The 22,047-nt window shown below is 40.1% G+C and overlaps 1 protein-coding gene across 4 annotated transcripts in view; it reads left to right on the forward strand.

Moving 5' to 3' along the window:
• fam184ab (family with sequence similarity 184 member Ab) overlaps positions 1-22,047 on the forward strand; it is a 223,645-nt gene that overhangs the window by 109,820 nt on the left and 91,778 nt on the right. For all 4 annotated transcript variants that reach the window (XM_026194482.2, XM_026194487.2, XM_026194485.2 and 1 more), the window contains 3 exons: positions 8,166-8,301; positions 10,054-10,235; positions 17,993-18,178. In XM_026194482.2, coding sequence (XP_026050267.1) covers positions 8,166-8,301; positions 10,054-10,235; positions 17,993-18,178 — 504 coding nt within the window. The remainder of the gene's footprint in view (positions 1-8,165; positions 8,302-10,053; positions 10,236-17,992; positions 18,179-22,047) is intronic.

A 22,047-nucleotide genomic window follows, 5' to 3' on the forward strand; every position in this document is an offset into this window, starting at 1 on the left:
TGGCAGCAAGCCACTTAAGAGTTGAGTCCTCTGACTTAAATGCCGTCGTGGGACCACAAACCTCGATGAACTAAAGCAACATTACAAAGAAGAGTAGGCCAAAATTCCTCCACGATGACAAACCCTACAAGTTATTGCTGCTAAAGATGATCTTACGTTTTTTTTTAAAGAGGAATTCAAGCTATTTCCTATTATTTGATGATTTGATAGGCAAAATGTATTCATTATGCCTGAGCAAATGAAGCCCCCTATTAACAGAACCGGTTAAAGCAATATTGGTTATCTTCCTTTCGGATTTTTGGATTGCCAAAGTTGTAACTTTTTTTGTATTTGTTACAAATTACCCAAAATATCCAGCACACTAAGTCTCTATTTGGTATGACAGCAAAAATAGCAGTGCTGTGTTTATTTCCCAAGTCATTTTTTTTTTTTCTAGTGTCTGACTTCTGTAAGATCTTTAGTGACGACGCCCGTGATTATCTTCGCCGTTGAAAATAAAGCTGACATGTGCTCCAGGGAGGATTGGCTAAGTAGGTCTGTTTTGTTTTGATGACTCGCTCTGAAGTTTATGTGGAATTATCACTGATTGCAGACAAAGACAGGAAGGGATCTCTCCTCCTTGGTGATGCTGAAATTGGGATCGAGGTCAGCGGTGGCTGTGGAGTTAATAATTTTAGCTATCAGAGCAATTAACTACAACCCAGATAAAGAAACGACAAGCAGAGCGGTTGATACCTGATGTAAGAAGGTAAAACAGATATCAGAGGATGGAAACTATTTGATCCTTTGCTGGTTTTGTCTTTTGTGCAGCTGAAATGTTATTGAGTTGTAAAAGTAATATCATAATAATCTCTTAATAACAGCCTCGGTATGTGAACAGATCTTTTAATCCTTCACGTCCTGCTGTGAGCTCATTGTTGGATGATAGATTTTAATTTAACCTTAACAAGCTCGCAACACAGGTTTGATTTACACCTCTTGTGTCTCGTCACTGTGCATACCTATACAGTTGCTAGCATTTGCGCAAGTAGAGGCACATTTTTAGACCCTTCACAAAATTAATTTGACTCTTGAAAATTAAAATGCTGCACTAAATCAAAATGTTCCCAAGTCTCCGGAGGCATAATTACTGTACTGGCACATACGCCATGTGGAGAAACCGTATCATCAAATATCGACTTAACACCAGTGTGAGACACTTGCGGTTGGTGTCAGGATGCTGCAGCGTCTGCTTCACTGTTCTGCCACCCTCCTTTAGCTTATGATTTAGTAGGCAAATCTCCAGAGAAATGCAAGCAAATGATCGCTCAGAGTAACTGAGACAGACGTAATTAATGGCTCAGTGTTCACATGCTTCTGCAGGAATATGCATGCCAAAAAATTACAAATTGTCCCCCAAGTGAAATACTCCACTGACGCTGTGTTAAATTGCTGCTGTCACTGACCTTGGACTAAATATTTCACTTCAGGTAGAGCTTATCTGGACTAAGTCTATGGGAGCTTTTAGTGAGATAAAACAATAAATCACCTAAAGCACTATGTTCGGGTCCCTTTTTGTATTTAAATGAAAATGCAGGAATCAGCCTGGTCCAATCAGGAGGATTGACAGAGGTGAGGCAGTACGTGAGAAGAACTCACATGTGCGCGTGTGGGTGTTTTTGTTGAGGTTTAAAGGGGATTAGATGTGAATCAAAGGTGATCAGTGAATGTCATGACAATGGGATTCTTCTGTTAACTCAGATAATTCAACAGAGATACTGTTAATTAAAGCGTTTTCACCTCCATCTGCCAGCCTCATTCACACAAACAGAGGTGTACACTGCATTCGAAGGGACAGTTGTGCTTTCACTTGCCTTTAACCCAAACCTTAACAACCAACGACCTTCCACTCAGTCTAAACCAAAAGTTAGCATTAGTATATAGGCAAGTCTTATGTCTCTCACACAGTGCATTGATGGGCGCTGTGTCTCAGCCACTACAAAGACACCTCAACAAATTTATTATGTTAACTGGATTTGCTAAAAATGACAATATTTGTTGTGCATTTACTTCTATTGTAGGAACAAACTGGCTTAGAACGATGAAGAAAATCTGAAGGAAATAAGAGATAAATTAACACAATACTGGTTTTCATTAAAAGGTCTGTATAAAAAGAGTCGTATTATTTTTTTTTTTGGTTAAAGCTCGTACAACAAAACTGACAGGTCAGGCAAACTGGCTTAATCAAACTAGCCGCATACTGGAGCCTTCTGTGACATAGATTCTTGATGGAGGGCGCTTTAAATCAAAGTGGTGTTAAACAGTAGAAAATATTAGTTCTAAGATTCAGTAACCTGGATCTGCAACAACAAGCTATATAAAGTGAGGATGGCAGGTGAGACAAACTGTCACATGTAGGGCACCACCTGTCTGAGAACCATAGGGGTTATGACAAAAACTAGAGAAATCCTTTGATCCTGAAAAAGATCTTTGAAGGCTTCAGGACTGGCAGAAACATCCAAACTTTCGCAGAAGGTCAATTAATCGGCAGTAGCTACCCTCTGCCATAGGATACTGAGGTGTCCAAGCCCACTGTGAGGCATAATCTCAACAGCATGTCCTGTGTTTGCCCTAGGATGTCTGCAACTCCTCACCTAGGAGGCACAGAGCTTGACTTATGGAGAAGCAGCAGTCAGTTTGACTAAGCCCCACACACCCTGATTTTCACTTTTGTCTTTCCATAATCAAAAGGTCTGCATTTGTTAAGAATGTTGCCTGTAGAGATTTTGCCTACACTGACACAAAACCAAACATATTTGGCCTGGCTGAATCGTGCATTGGCATTTAAACAGCTGTGTCTAACCCCATCCTATCCCAGTTCCAATTTTAGACCCAAAGCTGAGTCTTGAAACAGCCCTGTGAAGAAATTAGGACTCCACTTAATGCCCCAGTTTCTGAAACATTCACACTTTTACTTTTTCTTGTTCACAGAGAGCCATAGGTTGTACTGCTAGTGAAGAAACTTGTAGAAATAACACAATCTTTATCTTTACTCCAGAGCTCCAACCTTAGTCTCAGCTACGGTAGTTCCCAGATGGACTCAAAACTTTTTTTCCCTGTAGGTTTGTCTCAGAATGCTGTATGAAGAAGTGAGACAAAGAAAATACAGTGGGGAAAAAAAGTATTTAGTCAGCCACCGATTGTGCACGTTCCCCCACCTAAAATGATGACAGAGGTCAGTAATTTGCACCAGAGGTACACTTCAACTGTGAGAGACAGAATGTGAAAAAAAAATCCATGAATTCACATGGTAGGATTTGTAAAGAATTTATTCGTAAATCAGGGTGGAAAATAAGTATTTGGTCACCTCAAACAAGGAAAATCTCTGGCTCTCACAGACCTGTAACGTCTTCTGTAAGAAGCTTTTCTGTCCCCCACTCGTTACCTGTATGAATGGCACCTGTTTGAACTCATCATCTGTATAAAAGACACCTGTCCACAGCCTCAAACAGTCAGACTCCAAACTCCGCCATGGCCAAGACCAAAGAGCTTTCGAAGGACACCAGGAAAAGTATTGTAGACCTGCACCAGACTGGGAAGAGTGAATCTACAATAGGCAAGCAGCTTGGTGTGAAAAAATCAACTGTGGGAGCAATCATCAGAAAATGGAAGACATACAAGACCACTGATAATCTCCCTCCATCTGGGGCTCCACGCAAGATCTCATCCCGTGGGGTCAAAATGATCATGAGAACGGTGAGCAAAGATCCCAGAACCACACGGGGGGACCTGGTGAATGACCTGCAGAGAGCTGGGACCAAAGTAACAAAGGTCACCATCAGTAACACACTACAACGGCAGGGAATCAAATCCCGCAGTGCCAGACGTGTTCCGCTGCTGAAGCCAGTGCATGTCCAGGCCCGTCTGAAGTTTGCCAGAGAGCACATGGATGATACAGCAGAGGATTGGGAGAATGTCATGTGGTCAGATGAAACCAAAGTAGAACTTTTTGGTATAAACTCAACTCGTCGTGTTTGGAGGAAGAAGAATACTGAGTTGCATCCCAAGAACACCATACCTACTGTGAAGCATGGGGGTGGAAACATCATGCTATGGGGCTGTTTTTCTGCCAAGGGGACAGGACGACTGATCCGTGTTAAGGACAGAATGAATGGGGCCATGTATCGTGAGATTTTGAGCCAAAACCTCCTTCCATCAGTGAGAACTTTGAAGATGAAACGAGGCTGGGTCTTCCAACATGACAATGATCCAAAACACACCGCCCGGGCAACAAAGGAGTGGCTCCGTAAGAAGCATTTGAAAGTCCTGGAGTGGCCTAGCCAGTCTCCAGACCTCAACCCCATAGAAAATCTGTGGCGGGAGTTGAAAGTCCGTGTTGCTCGGCGACAGCCCCAAAACATCACTGATCTCGAGAAGATCTGCATGGAGGAATGGGCCAAAATACCAGCTACTGTGTGTGCAAACCTGGTAAAGACCTATAGTAAACGTTTGACCTCTGTTATTGCCAACAAAGGTTATGTTACAAAGTATTGAGTTGTATTTTTGTTATTGACCAAATACTTATTTTCCACCCTGATTTACGAATAAATTCTTTACAAATCCTACCATGTGAATTCATGGATTTTTTTTTCACATTCTGTCTCTCACAGTTGAAGTGTACCTCTGGTGCAAATTACTGACCTCTGTCATCATTTTAGGTGGGGGAACTTGCACAATCGGTGGCTGACTAAATACTTTTTTGCCCCACTGTATATGTAACCCCCCAAATCATAAAGTTAAAGTGGGTTTATCCCACCTTATCTAAACCTAGCGGTCATAAAGTGCAACTACTTTCCTTGAGGGAAATCAGCATACACACAGTGTCTCACCCACTCACACATATCAGGTCTAATTTGTGTGACTCCTCAGTGGTTTTCATCATACTGAGGTTTCATTGTCTTAGCCATAGCAGCGGTAATTAAGTTTGAGGGAGGCTGTTTGATGGGATTGAAAGATGTGAAATTGCCTCTCATAAGTTCTTGCAGAGTGCTAAATCACAAAGCTACTGTACTGTGTGTGTGTGTGCGTGCGTGCGTGCGTGCGTGTGTGTGTGTGTGTGTGTGTGTGTGTGTGTGTGTGTGTGCGTGTGTGTGCTCACGTCAAATCACTCCCTGAAGTCTAGTTCCTATTAATTGAGCACCAGTCAGCATTTACACTCTCAATCTTCAGTATTAATATTCTGCCAATACGGTTCTTTCTGTAAGTGTGATAAACTGGCTGCAACTGCTGGCTGCCAACTTCATCCTGGCATTGCATTACAACATAAGGTGAAGTTCACTTTTCTATACGGATGTGCCTCTTAAAGCCTCTACATTGCTTTAAATATGAATGTACTACACTTACCTTTTTGCAATGACCAAGCAACATGTAATTTTAAAGGTCTGTCTTCAGTAGCATACCTTACCTCATAATAGTACTGAACACACCCTTAACAGCTCATCAAATATAGAATAGGTGGATTTACATTTACTCAGGTTTCATTCCATTTAGTTAATGACTGACATTAAAGGGCATGTGCCCAGATATTTAGGTCTTGAATGTTGAAGTTTGGACTTGGGCTAACAATCCTATCATTCAAAAAAGTTAGTGAGAGTGAAAAAAAACCATCTTCTTCTATTTATACTAGCTAGCGAGCCTTGTGGCAGTCTTTGTAATGAGTGATCTTTTAACTTGTAAATAACAAAGACATTATCTATAAATTATTTTTTATCACCACAAAAATCATTTATAGATAGTACGATAATTTTGTAAAACAATGTTTTAGTCATTAACCTGACCTGTCCAGAGGTCAAGAACTCCTCCTTAGGACAGCTCTATAAACTATTTTGTAAACTCTTAGTTTCTCTTTATTCCTTTTTCTTCCCTTTTCTAAAAAAAAACATGCAAAATATTTGAGCACAACACAGACTTTTTTTTTAATCAATATTAAAGTTTTGTTGGTGAACTTGTGACCACACATGATTGACTGACTGTATATAAAGGTGAGGATAAAATAATTACTCCACAATGAAACAGAGCAACATATTTTTAACATAACCCCCGATAACCTGAACTTCTATTGAGCAAAAGCACAAGCCACTGCTGTGCAGTGATGTGCTTTAACTTTGTAATGCTCAAAGCTTGTAAAATCAAGTTAAAACTGAGCATCGTCTTCCAGTTTACACACAGTACAAAAACTTCAGCAGGAGTTTGAGCTGCCGCTTGAGAAAGCATCATGCCAAAAACAAAAGAAATCAGCTTAGACAACAGAAAAAGAATTGTTGATGCTTACAAAGCAGGAGATGAATTAAAAACCTTATCACAGAGCTTCCAAATGTCAAGAACTGGAATGAGAAGTTTCATCAAAAAAATTAAAGAGAGCTACACTGTGCAGAATAAGCCCGGCAGAGATTGGAAAGAAAACTATTGAGAAAAGTGTCTAAAGACCCCAGAATAAATGCTGAAAACAGTAATGAACAATTAGCCAAGTCAGGACTTTTGATCTCACAATCATGAGAACCTTAGACAGAAATGGACTGTGAGGTTACAGACCAAGAAAAAAAGAGCCCAAGAAGAAGAGACACTTTCCAGCCAGACTGAAATATGCTACGGAAACCTGAACAAAGATGATGCATACTGGACATACACGTCAGATGAGATGTAACTACTGTAGTTTTTTGCCACAGAGACACTGCATACGTTTGAAGCAAGGAATCTTTCTTTTTTTTTTTTCTGAAGTACAACCCTAAAAAACAGTGCGCCCAGTGAAACATGGTGGGAGTTTTATGCTGTATGGAAGCTGCAGTGCATCTAAATCTGGGAATCCCACCAAGGTTGAAGGATAATCATAAAAAAAAAAGATATGTGCTGATCCTAAAGAAAACCTCAAAGACTTGGCAGCAAAACTGGGTCTGGGTCATCGCTTTGTCTTCCAACGTAATCAATACACACATCGCCCCTGGAGAAGAACTACCTCTAGACGACCAAAGTGAACAAAACCCCCCCGACTTGAATCCAACTGGAAATCTGTGAGGTGAACCAAAGGCCAAGGCGCATTCCAGAAGACCATCGCAGACCATCAAGGCATGTTTAAGACGTGCCGAAAACTACAATAAACGGCTGCAGGCCGTTATCTAGCAAAAAGGATATAAAATTGACTAGTAACAGTCTTAACCCTGGTAGTTTTTGGTTTATGTGGTATAATATTGTTTCTGTGTACCAAGTAACATATTTTAAGTGTCCAAAATAAAAATAGAATGTTTAAAAAACCTGTGTTAAGAATTCTTTGCTCTGTTTAAAACAAAAAATAATAATACAGGGCCTAATAATTCTGACTTCATTTGTAAAACATCGTCATACCCGTGGTGTTGACATCCATATGAGATTCTAAATATTAAAACCTCAACATTATCATTAATCAAAATACTAGAATTTCAGTCATCAAAACTGAACCATAAGCATCTTGGGTGGGCTGTAGCTTACCACAGGCTATATTATTTGTGAGCTAGTTCAATTAAAAATTCTACAAAATGCACCAATATCACAAATACAGCTCCAACTGTCTGAAAACTTGTCAGAGTGGCCACTATCCACATGAATGAGTTGGATAAAAATATTTCCCCTCTGTATAGTTGTTTTAAAGGTGGAAAGTATCTGTAGAGGCCAAAACTGTTTGTGTGCAAGGCTGTAAACATGCTGTTTTTAATGGGAAGTTTTAACATATGAGTTTATGGGGATTGACCTGGAAGCTGGTCTCAAGTGGCCATTAGAGGAACTGCAGTTTCACTGAGTAAAAGTCAGATGTGTCATGCCATTTGAAGTCTCTGGTCTGCTAGTTATTTAGGTTTAATATTCAAGCTCATTTAGATACTATATTTAGGCTTAGAACTATATATATCAAAGCTGCATTTATCAGCTGGTCTTTAATGATGTTTGAAAACACCCGTCTGCAATGTCTGAAAGTAGGGAAAGTAAACCGAAAAGAGTTGTATGACAGCACAGACCATCAGTCTTTTCATCAGTGTCATTTAAACTGGGGGTAAATTATAATTTAATTATTTCCTTCTGTAAAGATGTTAGAGGTTGGTTGTTGTTCTTCTTAACCTACCCTAACAGAGCTTTCTTTTGTGGATTTGACTCTCCTCTAGGACTTAACCAAGCAGCTGGACGAGGTGACCCAGAACTCGGAGATTGTGGAAATCCGTCAGAAGGAGGCTGAATGTGAACTAGAGGCAGCCAGAGACCGAGTTCAGCAGCAGGCAACTGAAATACTTCTCAAAGCCAGTAAGACCCACAATCTCTTCCCTTTCTCTTTTCATGAGACCCGTGAATTCTTGCATCCGCACTAGACTCAAGATGCACTCTATGCTTTCCGTGCAAACACGTCAAACATATCGACTAACAGCTCCCCTCATCTTGTCTGACACATCGTTGCCTGTTACACTTTAATAGCATGTTGCTGTACTGTATATCGGGGCTAATGGTGTTCCCGGTCCCTCAGAGGCTGCTAGAAGAAGCCTTGCTGACGACAGTGCCCAGTTTGTCTGTGTTTATGTGCACATGTAAATGGCTAAATAGGTGTATGTTAGAATCTGGTCTAATGTCTTATGATGTATTTCCATCACTACTTTGGTTAACAACATTGCATAAACATTACTGTCTGAAACGTGTGAGCAATCGCAGCCACTTTGGTGCGGAGTCATTCTCGGCCCATTAGCTCCAATGAGTTCGTTGTATCCAATGAGAGCATTTTATCACTTTCCACTGGAGCTGCTTGCATGTTAGAGACAAATAAGATCCAGCTGGTAAATGCAGCCATGGGAGTCTCATTTACCACACTACAGATCAGAGGACCTCTCAAGGTTGTTTGCAAAGAAATGACCATGAGTCCTTTTTGCCTTTTAAAGTGCCTTTTGTTTTTTAAGTTATAAAGGTAAAAAAAAAGTGTAAGAGTGGTAAATTTCAACTTATCATCCTTCAACAATTACTAAATGTGTAGTCTTGAGTTTAAGTTTTATGGTTTGTATGTCCAGAAATGTCCAGCACATTTTCACTCCCAGCTCACATACAGATGCTTGATAAGGACCCTTTCTTGCCACATTGGGTGTCCATTCATCCATATATTTTCCTAACAGCATATCGAGTTAAGGGCCAAAGTGGGGCTCAAGCCTGTTCCAGCTGTCACGGGGGAGAGACAGGGTCTCTAATCCATTGCAGGGCTAGCATAGTGACAAAAATAACCTTTCAGACTCTCACTCATACTTACAGCTAATTTAGAATCAGCATTTAAGGCCTCTCACAATCACAAAGACCAATCAGTTACTAACTGGCTACCACCAGTTGGGTAACAAAAATGTTTATTTCCAAACTTGTGGAAGTGAAATCGGTCACAAAAATGGCTGCAACAAAAATTTCTTGTGATTGATTTAATGGCAAGCAGTTTGACACGATCACCTGTAGTTCACAGGGAAGATGGAAACTTATCTTCAGAGAGTTGTTATTTACTCTCCAAGTTCTAGTGAAACTAGAACTTGGAGAGTAAATAGTGAAACTAGAACTTAGAACTTGTGTGAAGCTTTCTAGAAACAGAATTATCGCTGCAACTAACACGTGAAAAAACACAACTTTTACTTCCTGTTTTGCATTGTACTTTAACAGTTTCACTACTGCTCTGGGAATAGTTTTAAAAGTATTTGTGGGCATGTCAACATTTTCATTGCTAACTACTGGAGAATGTAGCAAGCCCCTAGAGATCAAAGCAATCTCAAGCAGGTTTTCAGTGAAGAACTGTATAGCTCTGAAGTACCCAGAGACAAAGACATGACAAAGCAAAAGAATTCTAGCTCCACATAGAAAGGCCCCAGGGAGTTGTAGACCTTCTTCCTATGAGTCAGGGTCAACTATGGCACAATCACAAAACTGAAACTTTTTGACAGCCCCTCGTTGTAGCTGTGTTGGCAGCATCAATAAGAACCAGCAACATGCTGATTGCATCAGTTGAATATTTGTATTCTTCTCGCCTCTGCTCTGCCATAGGTCAGATAAGCAGTCTGCAGGCCACCCAGATGACCCAGGAAGCAGCCATCAGAGACCTGGACAACGAGCGGAATCGGCTGAAGGACAAGGTGGTGCGAATGGAGGAAGAGAGGGAGGCCCTTCAGAGCCAGGGCCAAGCACTGGATGAAAGACAGAAACAGCAGCTCCAGGCCCTGGAGAAGGTGCGTGTGTGTGATGGTGAAGTGTTTTGTATTCATGTCGGACAGGAAGCAGCTCTGTTATGAATAACCAATAAGTCATCAAGATGCAGAAACTGATCTTTTTTGTAGTTTGCTTCACACCAGTTTAAAATACAAGGACTGTGAAGAAGTCAGTGCCCATACTTTTTAGTGTAGTGGTCCAATGTCGATGGAGTTGAGCAGTAATAAGTAATACCTACTGACATCAGGTTTTCACATTAGGGTTACTTTGTTAGAAAAAAAATTGTACCCAAAATGTTATTGTGAAACCCCAGCATGAAGCCTTGGTCTCCTGTATTTTTTTGTATTTATGTGCATTTTAAGTAGTGAACTTGTCTCTCCTGACCATGTGACCAGGATCAAGCAAAAGTAGATTTAAACGTAGACTCTAGTCCAAATTCATTTTTCAAGTTTTCTTTTGCTTGCTTCTCTTAGTTTGTGATACTGACTGTACAGACGAGACTGCAATCCCCATGTGAGGCTGATGTCTTTCCCAAACCAAGTCTTTACAGAAGTAAAAAGAGCACTTGATTTTAATTATTGATGTATCTGAGAGAGTTGTACTTGTAGGCGAAGTCAGATTTTTAGATAAGAGCATGTAGATTTACAGTATGCATAAATACCCGCCCTGTCTATCTTTCGTTAGTTATTTTGGCATATTTAGTGCGTTGCAGAGGAATTCCTAGGGATTAAGAAGAAAATTAATCGTAGGTCTGCAACAAAGTTTAAAGCATGTCATCTGTGCAAGATGACCTGTGGTCGTCAAACAGTTGAAAGGGTCAAACTTGTCGATCACAGCTTTTACAAACTCTGAAAAAAGGACAGCTGCTCCTCTTTTTAGAAAGCAGGACTCTTAAAGGTCAGATGATTTAAGCAACAGCGTAGTCAGCAGACCAACCGCAGCCGATAGTAAATGTCAAGTGTTGCAGCCTCATGTGTGTTTTCCCATTCTTTTATATCTGACATTTGTGCAGTGTAATCCTCTGGGAGCTGAAAGACTTCTCCCACTGAGTGTGGTTGCTGTGAATTTAGATGTCTTCCCAAGGATAATGGAAGATCTCAGATCACTTAAACTTCATGCCATCTTTCTTCTATGGCTGAAGCTAAATTTCCAAACCTTTCAACACTGATTCATCATTATAAATTGGCTCTTGATGAAATTTATGCAAACTCAACTAAATTTGATAAAAGTTCCCATCTGACCTCGACGGGTTCAGTTGATTTATTAATGTAAAATAACTTTATTTATGCTTAATGAAATTTTACCTTCACGCTATGAATGCTTTTTGTATTAAAGGTCCCAGAGAGGTGGGTTGAATTTTTTCCAATGTATTTTTGTGTCACATAGTCTACATGTTTTCTCATCTGAAAAAACACATTGAAAACTTTTATTTATGTTGCGTGAAGTCACAACAACAGTTGCCTCAAAGCTCTCCTATAACAATACAGAAAAAACAACAATCAGACGACCCTCTCTGAGGAAACACTTGTCAACAGTGGGAATGAAAAACGCCATTTTAAGAGAAAGAGACCTCCAGCAGAACCAGGCTCAGGGAGGATCAGCCATTTGCCACAACTGGTTATAGGTAACTGTTACTCAACCAGTTTTACACTCCCTCTAACCTAAAGCCAGAATCTCTATTTGGTTCACGTTATTTATAACCAGCTCAAAGCTGGTTATAAATAACGTGAACCCGTTTCTGTCTCCTCATAACTGTCTGAAAAGAACTTTTCATTTCAGGTAAACTTAAAAGAATTTTCTTAATACAGTGATATTTTAACCCTTAGTAGTGAAATGGAGAAATTACACTGGTGTTTGTATTATACTTTGGACATATCACCTCGATCAAAATGCAGTTATAGGGTCTCAGGACCCCCAATGGAGCAGCAGATCAAAATGCTGCACTGAACATGAGTGTCACAGTAACTGAATGTTCCCCTCTAAAGTTTAGTAAAGTGAGTAAACAGAACATAACATGTAATGCCAAAAGAAAACAGTCACAAGCTGAACGGGCAGTGAAGCAAGAAATTGGGAAGAGAGCATTCCCATCTGCAGTAATTTATATTTGGCGGTGCAGCTCTGTTCAGGGACCTCTTCACCCTTTACATATGAAAGCCAGTGGCGAGGAGGGCTGCAGCAGGACCAGATAGGGAAACGGTGCCAACAGATGAGACACTGACCAAGTCAGTTAAAACATGGAAGGATAATTGACTGAAGTTATAAAGAGCTAATTTACTTTTTCTGCTACACTGAGACAGAGTTGGGTTGCGAAGTGGCTTGAAACCGAAAACAAAACAAAAACAGTAAGAACCATTCATAATCAGCTATAGCAGCCCTGACTCAGATGGGTTCATGAGTGTTTTAGATGTAAATACTTACTGCTAAAAGTCCCGTAAAAAACAAATGCTTTGTACAATTGAATGATAGTGAATGTATCGTATTTGTAAAATAAATTAAAATTACCTTGATGTAAACATTGCAAAGATGATTTTTATAATTACATTTAATTGTTAATGTAGTGATATTTGGCACAGTTCCTTCCAAGTGAAATCCATATAAATTTGCATCTTTTTTGGCAATGCAGACCATGTTTTCTTCTTTCCTTGTTTTTTTAAGACAAAGATTGGATCAATTATGGTTCGAAATAAGCAACATTAGTGAACAAGAAGAGACGGAACTATAATGATAATTTCATTGACCTGACTTAATTAGGGAACATGTGTGAAAAGTCATTAGATTAATTGTTTCCTTGGTTTTCATTTCGGTTCCCTCTTATTACCATTCTCTCCCATTTTGTTTGCTTTTATTTCTTTGAGTTTTTTTCCTCTGTCTCTCTGCAAAAGGAGAAATTAACCTCTCAGGATGTTCATGGCCTGTTGTTTGTGTCACACTGTGGAGATGTGGCGCCCATGGCTTTGTTGGCCATATGATAACACAGCAGGCTTGCCCAGTTTGTTAGATGTTGTTTTTGGTAGTTTTCCAAAACAGCCTTTGGTTCTGAGCAATTACTGCACACTAATATGATCGTTCTTTGATCGGAGATTAAAGTTTTTTCATGTTGCTGCCAGTGTCTGATGATCTGCCAGACACTCAGTAGGGTTAATGAAAATTGTGAGGTTGAATGAGATATAAACTGTACATGTTTTAGGACAGTAAAATGTGTCATGCTGAGAAGTTATGTTGATCAGTCAGTCTAAATGACTTGAGAAGCTAATATATTCACATTTTTCTTAAGCCTAGTATTTCTAGAGTTTAGTTTAGTGGACAAAGGAAGAGTTTTACACATTACGTTTATCACACTTAAGCAAACATTTAATTTGTAATGAGTGAATATAATTTGTAATGGGCTCTCTGTGGTTATGTAAGCATTTAGTATCACTAAATAGGCTGGGGAGCTATTACGCTATTAATTCTGAAGCAGTAAATTTACTGCCATTAAAGTATATAGAACACTAGGGTATTAGTATGTCATAGGATATGATTTTTAATACCATGAGATGCCGATACAGATGTCTCTCCATCTAATAAACCAACAACAATGTTATAGTTTCTGCATCCACCACCATGCAAGGCTCCACTTATGTCCATTGATATAAATTTTGTTATCAGAGTGAGAATATCAAGGGAAGAGGGTGGAAAAGTGAGATAGCATGGAGATTAAAAATAGTACACCGGAGTACTGGGAGGGTAGGCGTTCAAGAAAGAGTGAGGTGGCAAAGGAAAAGCTTACAGTCAGTTGTATGTGAAGCTGGACACACTATAGATGGACAAAGTTGATGAGCCGTCAGAGAAGTTATGTGAGGGGAGGTACAGGACATTTATGAGGACAGCAAGACACTGGTGAGGTGTGTGGTAAGAGTGACAGATGGGTTCAAGTTGGGGTGAGATTAAATCTGCTCAGAGCCCCTACTTGTTTGTGGTCATGATGGACAGGTTGACAGCTGAGCTCAGGGAGGAGTTTCTGTGAACGCTGATGATCACAGATGATATTATGATCTGTAAGGAGAGTAGGAAGCAGAGTCTGGAGAGGTGGAGGTATGCTCTGGAGAGAGGAGGAATGAAGCAAACAACAGAATGAAACAATGAAACAAAACAGAACATGTGTGTGAATGAAAGGGAGACAGGTGGAAAGATAAACATAAAATTGGTAGAGTTAGTGAAGGTAGATGAGTTGGAATACTTGGGGTCAACCATTCAAAGTAATGGACAGTGCACAGGAGGGGTGAAGAAGAAAGTGCATACAGGGAGGAGTAGGTCAGGTGATTTGTGACAGAAGAATATCAGCAAGACTGAAAGGGAAGGTTTACAAGATGGTAGTGAGTCCTGATTTGATGTATGTTTAGAAATTAGAAATGAGTGCATCAGAGGGACAGCTGAGGTTGAGCTGTTTGGAGATAAAGTTCAAACGAGGGAAGGCTGAGATGGTTTTGACATGTGCAGATGAGAGAGAGTGCATATTAGGCTAAGTATTTTAAATGTGGAGCTGCCAGAGACCACAGAAAAGATTCACAGGTATAGTGAAGGAGGACATGCAGAAGGTTGGTGTGACAGAGGATGATATTAGTGATAGGATCAGATGGAGGTACCAGCTATCTGCTCAAAGGTGTTCTTAGCTTGGTTAGATGTTACTTCTCTTAACCATGGAATTAATTCTGTCTTCATCCACCTTAGTTGTCTCGTGTGTCTTGCTGAGACACGTGAAATTCAACATTTTAATTCAACTTCAGATATTATGTCTGCTTCATTTGTTATATAATAATAACTAAGCTATGAAACTGCTTGTGAATCCTCCAATTACTTTTGAACCTCTAAAAATGTGATCTGTATTTAAAAATGTCTGTAATTCCTAAACAGTTAACGGGATTTTTTTGTAAAATGTGATATATATTGATAGTTTGATTTGAAATTAATTAAGGCTGGCATAGTCTATATGACAGGCTGGACTCAAACGCTACATTCAACCTTTCATTCGCTACATCAAAGTAGACTGGTGGACTGCAGAAGTTTTACTAGATGTCATCTGCTCCACCTCCCACCCTGCTTGTTTACATCTATTACAGCAATTAGCGAGAGGGGAGGGGAGCTGTCGCGGCTACAGTGCAGTGTACAGTGCAACCCTGGGTAAGTGACGGGTGGCTGCGTAACCCAACAGTGAGTCGGTGACACTGATGACATTTGCAATTAGTTTAACAAACATATATTTGTGGTGCCAAAGATTAATTGTTCACTCAGCTAATCCCTCGCTTCTATTACCAGCCACTTAGCCTCTTTATTTATTTATTTTAATAAAATAACCATCAAATAACGCATACGCTTGTCATCAGTAAAAATGCTGTCAGAGCCTTTAATGGCCTACCTGAAATTCAGTGTGTGGACTCCTGAGACTGAGCAAATTTAAATTTAAAAATATATATAACCTTATTTTAAAAATTATTTTTATCAGTTACTTTCAAGTTTTCTTCCTGCCATCCCTTTTATGTCTGCCTGTAGTACGCCCTGATGTGCTACTGCCACCAGATGATTGGTGTGGTGCCAATCTCTTGTTAGTGCGCAAAGAAACCAGGAACCTACCCAGCTCCACAACCAGAGCCCACATGTTAACTTTATCTACACCTTTAGCTACAGTTTTTTAATCCGAGACACACAACGAACAGAAATTTAAAGCTGGAAACAGAGCTGCTGATTTTAACTCTAATCTCATTAGTAGTCAGATAATCTTGGTATAGTCTTTAATAGGATATGTTCCCTCAGATCGCTCACTGTGTGAGTCAGCTCAGCTCATGTGTATTACAGTTCCCTTGTGACTTTTTTTTGGCGAAGTTTAGCCAATTAAAGTTTTGTTAAAGCCATGCAAAGAGGAAACAGCTGCTCTCCTGATTAAAACCAAACTTTAGCGCTTGCATATTAATTTTTTTTTTGTCTGTTTTGTCTGTTTCCCCTGAAAATCACTATTTTTTGACTGTAGCCTTGATTCATACTATAATAGCTTCCCAATGACAAACCCAGTGCACTGTTGCTGGGTACAGAGGGCATTTGTTCTTGCCTGTCTGCTCATCTCTGAGTTACACAGTTTATAGAGCCTGACAACAACCTAACTCTGCAGGACTTCATTCGTTCTCCTTGTGTCTCTCTAAACAACATCTTTTCTACATCTGTTCTTCACTGCATTTTCTGCCTCCTTGCTCTGCTATTCTACAGCTTCTCCTCTCATTTCATCCACACATAAATCACTGCTGATAACTTATATTCATTCTTTAAATGATGCTCATTACATATTTTTTTTGTGTTTATACTCATTAACTTAGCATTTTAACTTGGAATTTCAGGCTTTTTAATGTTTTTCCTCCTCTTAAACATCTGTCACGTCTGTAACTCATCAGTGGGTCGCATTAGAAGTTCGTTTTGAACAAATTTTCACTTTTTTCTTAAATTTAAAATTACTATTGGATTTATCTATACAGATGAGCATTTTTTACAGTACTCATTAGTTCAGTTGCAAGTGCAGTTTGTAAACTTTGACACAGTGTTGTCTCAAATTAAATGATCTAAGTTGTGCACTTAATGTACATAGATGACACTGAGAATTGTGATTGTCTTGCTAGCTCTTGTAACTTGGTTGAAAATTTCTCAGGTCCCTCTCTTTCCTGCAGGCAAGAAGGGCAAGAGTTTTACTTACTTGTTTGACTGTACATCATCCAGGTACTTGTGAAGCACTTCTAACCATAGTTGATTGTTTGAATGAGTGTACAACACTGGTACATTGACATTTTACCACTAGGAGGTTTTGTAGTAAGCCAAAATGCATTATGACTAAAACTAACACTGCTGATGTGTTTGCCTTAAACAAATAATTCATATGTAAAGTGATACTATAGATCATCAAAACTGTTTCCTGTATGGACACCAAAGTTGATATTTGGACTTGTCCAAGAAAACAAGAAAAGAAAAAAAAAAGTGAAAACAGCCACACGATCAGGTCAACATATCCTGAACTGTTTGGTCTCCGTATTGCTGCTTCTTATTTTATCCCAAAGGTCACCGTATTATACGCTGTTGTCATCATCTTGCGATGTCCCACTGCAGAGTCAAATATAGTTTCTGTGCACCTAATTTAGTTACATTTTTGTCAAACATAATATTACATGCCTGCCTACATTAAAGATCGTTTTACAATGTTTAAAACGTGTTGGTCAGAGTCTTCAATCAGCAGCTGTTCATTTCACTTGGGACTTCACTACAAAACATCCCAAAGTCTGTTTGTTTCTTTCTGCATGAACTCAAAGACCTACTGTTTAAATAATGAGTAAAAAGAAGTTCTCCTGTTATCAGCTAGACTGCTTTAGCATACTTAAAAAACACAATACCTGAACACCAGTGTGATAAAGACCATTGGACATCTAGAATCCAAACGATTGTATCTTTACTTTTGAGACTGATAATGGGCTTCATTGTGTCCTAATCAATAACCCCATTATCAGTAATCCCAGATAGGCTGTGCCCAGGCTTTATCAACTTTTACTGTTCAAAGAATAACACATGAGAGTGACGTGGCGAGAAAGAGTAGCACTGTACAGAGGCAGCCTGGAGGATTATCCCCAAGCAAACGGTGGCAATATGGCTGAATAATGCAGCATATGTTGTGAATGTCAGCCCGAGCTCTGTGTCTGTCTATCGTCTATCGCAGAGCTCACCTTTGAGCATAATTTAAGTTCGCACGTGCGTTTTCGGTGTTTTTTAGACCCTCCGTGATGAGAAAGTGTCCCACGAGAAGGACGTGAACAGTCTGCGAGCTCGATACGAAGAGGAGACCAGCCAAATGAAGGAGAGCCAAGCTCGAGCTCTGGAGGAAGTCGCCAAGAAGAACAGGGTGACCCTGGAGACCGCTCTCAACAACGCCGAGAAGGACAAGAACCGCCTCCTGGCTGTGAGTACACGTACACACACACACACACACACACACACACACACACACACACACACACACACACACACACACACAGGGACATGTTTTCATTGTTTTCAAGGACAGAAAGACATACAGGGCTGGCCTGGGCCCTTTATTGTAAATGTTCCAGTGTACACCTCTGATATGACGAAGGTTCTTCCAGACCAGAGCCTTATTATGAAGTGAAGCATCTGACACATGCAATCATAACAAAGGTCCCAACTACAAAGAAGAAGCGACTACATTTAAAGCTGGTGTAGTTATTTAAAAAAAAATAGATAATCCAGCAGGTTGAAACCGAAGTAGTTGGAGAGGAAACTAGAATTCTGCAGTGCCTCTGGCCTCTGTTTTCAGGCTTTACTAAAATGTAGCCTGTGAGGAGGGACTTGAGCAAATTTCACACTAGCCTCGGTGCAGTAGTTTAAAGAAAATAGTGGGTTGAATGGGCTAAACCAGTGCATCTCAAATTTTCTTCCTTTGTCTGTTAAAACAAGCCAAAAAACATAGAGTTAAAGGTACAGTTTGTGAAATCTCACCACTGCTGTAGATGTCAGTAGCTTGCTGATTGCCGTCCATTTCTGTTTTTTTACTCCTCTGAAATTTAAGTGCGTAATCCTAATTATGGCGGCTGTAGGTACAAACAACTCTGTCAGTCTGCTGTTTATGTCAGCTGGGTGTCCATGTGGAGCCTCTGGAGTCAGTGAAGCTTATTTCTCTCCAATACTGAGGTGAGTTGTTGAGGATGTACAGAACCTTTCTGTTGAGAAGTGCTGCTGTTAGCCGGCCTTAGTGTTGTTGTTGTTTGTGTGGGTCGCCTGTCTAATCTGCTGACTGTAGCTGGGACAATATCACGAACAAATAAATAAGCATGTTTATGCATTTTTTGAGTGTTAAAGCCCAGTGTGTTTGAGTGTTTTTATGTCATGTCACTTTCTAAAAACACTTTTGTATACTGCAGCTTTAAAACATGGATGGATCAGATGGTGGGTTCACAGGGCACAATGAATGAAAATCAACAGGGGTTTATTTTGTGATTGCCGCATCTTGAGTAATCAGCGATTATTGCTCGAAGCCGAAGGAATGTGAACAGCTGTATGCTAATTGATCCTGCATCATCAGGCCCGGAGCTATTCTCAAGCCGTAAACATTCTGTTTTTCGAAGAATTTCTGATGGACACCAGATGTGACAGTAAATTAACTTTTGGTGCATAAGTATTTTTATTTGTTCTGATGCATTAGATTTTTTTTTTAACTTTATGCACTTTTGAGCTTTGGTAATATTTTAGTCACAAGACAATGTGCAGCTAAAAATATGTCAAAACATGGTCATCGCGTGGTGCCTTGCTATCGCCGATTTGTGTGCTCCACCATCCAGCACAGTCGCCATTACTGTGATGGGAAATCATAGTGACAGTGTCTACTGGTGCCTGCTGACAGTGACAGCAGTACAGGTAATTGGGTTAATAATGAAAGGTAGTGGGCCCGAGTTGCTGTTTGCGATGATTAGAAACTAGTGATTGGGCCCATAAACATATCAGGAAATGTTTAGTGAGGTCACAGGGAGAGTGAGCTGAGGGCCATTTCCCCAGTTTTTCTAGTGCAGTGGTTCCTGGCTGACCAATAAAAAGAATCACGGTTAAGGTTCTTTTGCATTAACTTAAATTTCAGGCCCAAAAGCTGTGTTCATCTTTTATAGTGTCTGTGATCTCAGCCCACTAATATTAGCTTGCTAACTAGTGTGAACTTGTTGCACGGTTTTGAGCTAATCAGCTGCATACTAGTCACTGGGAGGTTAAATACGTTTAACCAAAACCTTCTGTGGTGATTTTTTGGGGGGGGCTAGGCCATCAGACATCTTGGTGGCACGCACACCTAGGACAACTGTATAAAATGTATGGTAAAAGGGCCACTCTTCGTCCAGTAAAGGCTTGGGCAGCTTTATTACAAACTTTGCCATTACTGTTGAATTCCCTAGAACTGCACATGTTGAAAAGCTAGAGTTGTCAAATGTTGCATTCAATCAGAAATAAAGTGAAAGAAGGAGATGGTGAACTGCTCAAGATGACAAGCAACTCGTTGGCTTCAGGTACTGACCTCATCTAATACAAAAATGTTTGGTAAGTAAGATGCTGGTGTCCTTTAATCTGCATGGTTAAAGGACACTGGTCTGACTGGTCAGACTGGTCAGATGATCTGAGAGATCATCTGACCAGTCACTCCTTGCTGTCCCCATGTCGAGACTGAAACACCGAGGGGACCGAGCTTTCGCTGTTGTGGCCCCCAAACTATGGAACAAACTGCCCCTCCATATCAGGCTGGCCCCAACACTTGAAATGTTTAAATCACTTTTAAAGACACACTTTTTTTCAAAGGCTTTCTAGGAGTATTATCAGAGTCAGTTTGTAGTCAGCTGTTGATCATTCTTAATCTTTCCACCTTGTTAATCTTATTCATTGTATATCTTATTGTTTATTCTACTCATGTTGTGATATTTAATATATACACTGATTTATTTTTATCTTTTTCAATTATATATTTATTTTGTTTATTGATTTCATTGTATGCTTAAAGTATGGTTTTTAACTGCTATCTCTGTTTTATTATTGGAAAGCACTTTGGTCAACTTTGTTGTTTTTAAAAGTGCTATATAAATAAAGTTGGATTGGATTGGATGGATGGATGGATGGATTAGTCTTCAGGAAATAATTTTTAACAAACTAACTTGACCAACTTGATTTAGCATGTATTTTTTAAGGAAAGTTTCACTTGCACATAGCTGTAGGCTGAAACAGCATCAGCGGAGCAGTGGTGTTGACGAGAGAGATGACCCGGGACTGATCCATTGATCTTGTAGTAGACACGCTTCTCTAACCTTTGACTGCAGCAGTCTGATACGATCTGACATCTTACAGAGTAACTTCATTATTTATTTAGACTGTTGTCCAATATTCACTCTCTTGTTTGTGGTCTGCTAACTGCAGAAGGAAATATTTTTCTCTCGCTCCTAAATGACCCTCTGTGTTTATCAGTAATTTCCTCTCTACCATTTGCTACACAGCAGGTAGAGTATTGTAGGTTATCAAAGGAGCTTGCAAATAAAGCGTCTGGACTTCTTTAAGTTGCTTGAAGACGTTTCACCTCTCATCCGAGAAGCTTCTTCAGTTCTAAGGTCAAATGGTGGAGAGTCCCAGATATAAACCTAGTGGGAGTTTCCCCCCACAGAGGGACAAAAGGACCCCTGATGATCCTCTAATCACCTGAGCCAAGGTGTGAAACTGGGCGTGGGTCCCAATCAGCCAGAGTTTCGGGTGTGTTCATTGTGAAACCTGGCCCCACCTTATCATGCGAATTCCTGAGGTCAGATGGCCCAGGATGTGAGTGGGCGTTAAGGCGTCTGGAAAGGGATCTCAAAACTGGATTATAGATGGCAGAGAGTTGGTGTCGTAAACCCCCGCCTCTGTTCAAAGATGGTCGCTCACAGTGGACATAGATGGCTTCTTTCACTCCTCTTTCAAACCATCTGTCCTCTCTGTCCAAAATGTGAACATTGGCATCCTCGAAAGAGTGTCCTTTATCCTTAAGATGCAGATGGACTGCTGAGTCTTGTCCTGTGGAGGTGGCTCTTCTGTTTTGTGCCATGCGCTTGTGAAGTGGCTGTTTGGTCTCTCCAATGTAGAGGTCTGAGCATTCCTCGCTGCACTGTACAGCATACACCACATTGTTAAGTTTGTGTTTTGGCGTTTTGTCTTTCGGGTGAACCAGTTTCTGTCTGAGCGTGTTGCTGGGTCTGAAATACACTGGGATGTCATGCTTGGAGAAAACTCTCCTGAGTTTCTCTGATACGCCGG

Source organism: Astatotilapia calliptera, chromosome 15 (assembly GCF_964374335.1).
Source record: "Astatotilapia calliptera chromosome 15, fAstCal68.1, whole genome shotgun sequence".
Classification (NCBI taxonomy): Eukaryota; Metazoa; Chordata; class Actinopteri; order Cichliformes; family Cichlidae; genus Astatotilapia; species Astatotilapia calliptera.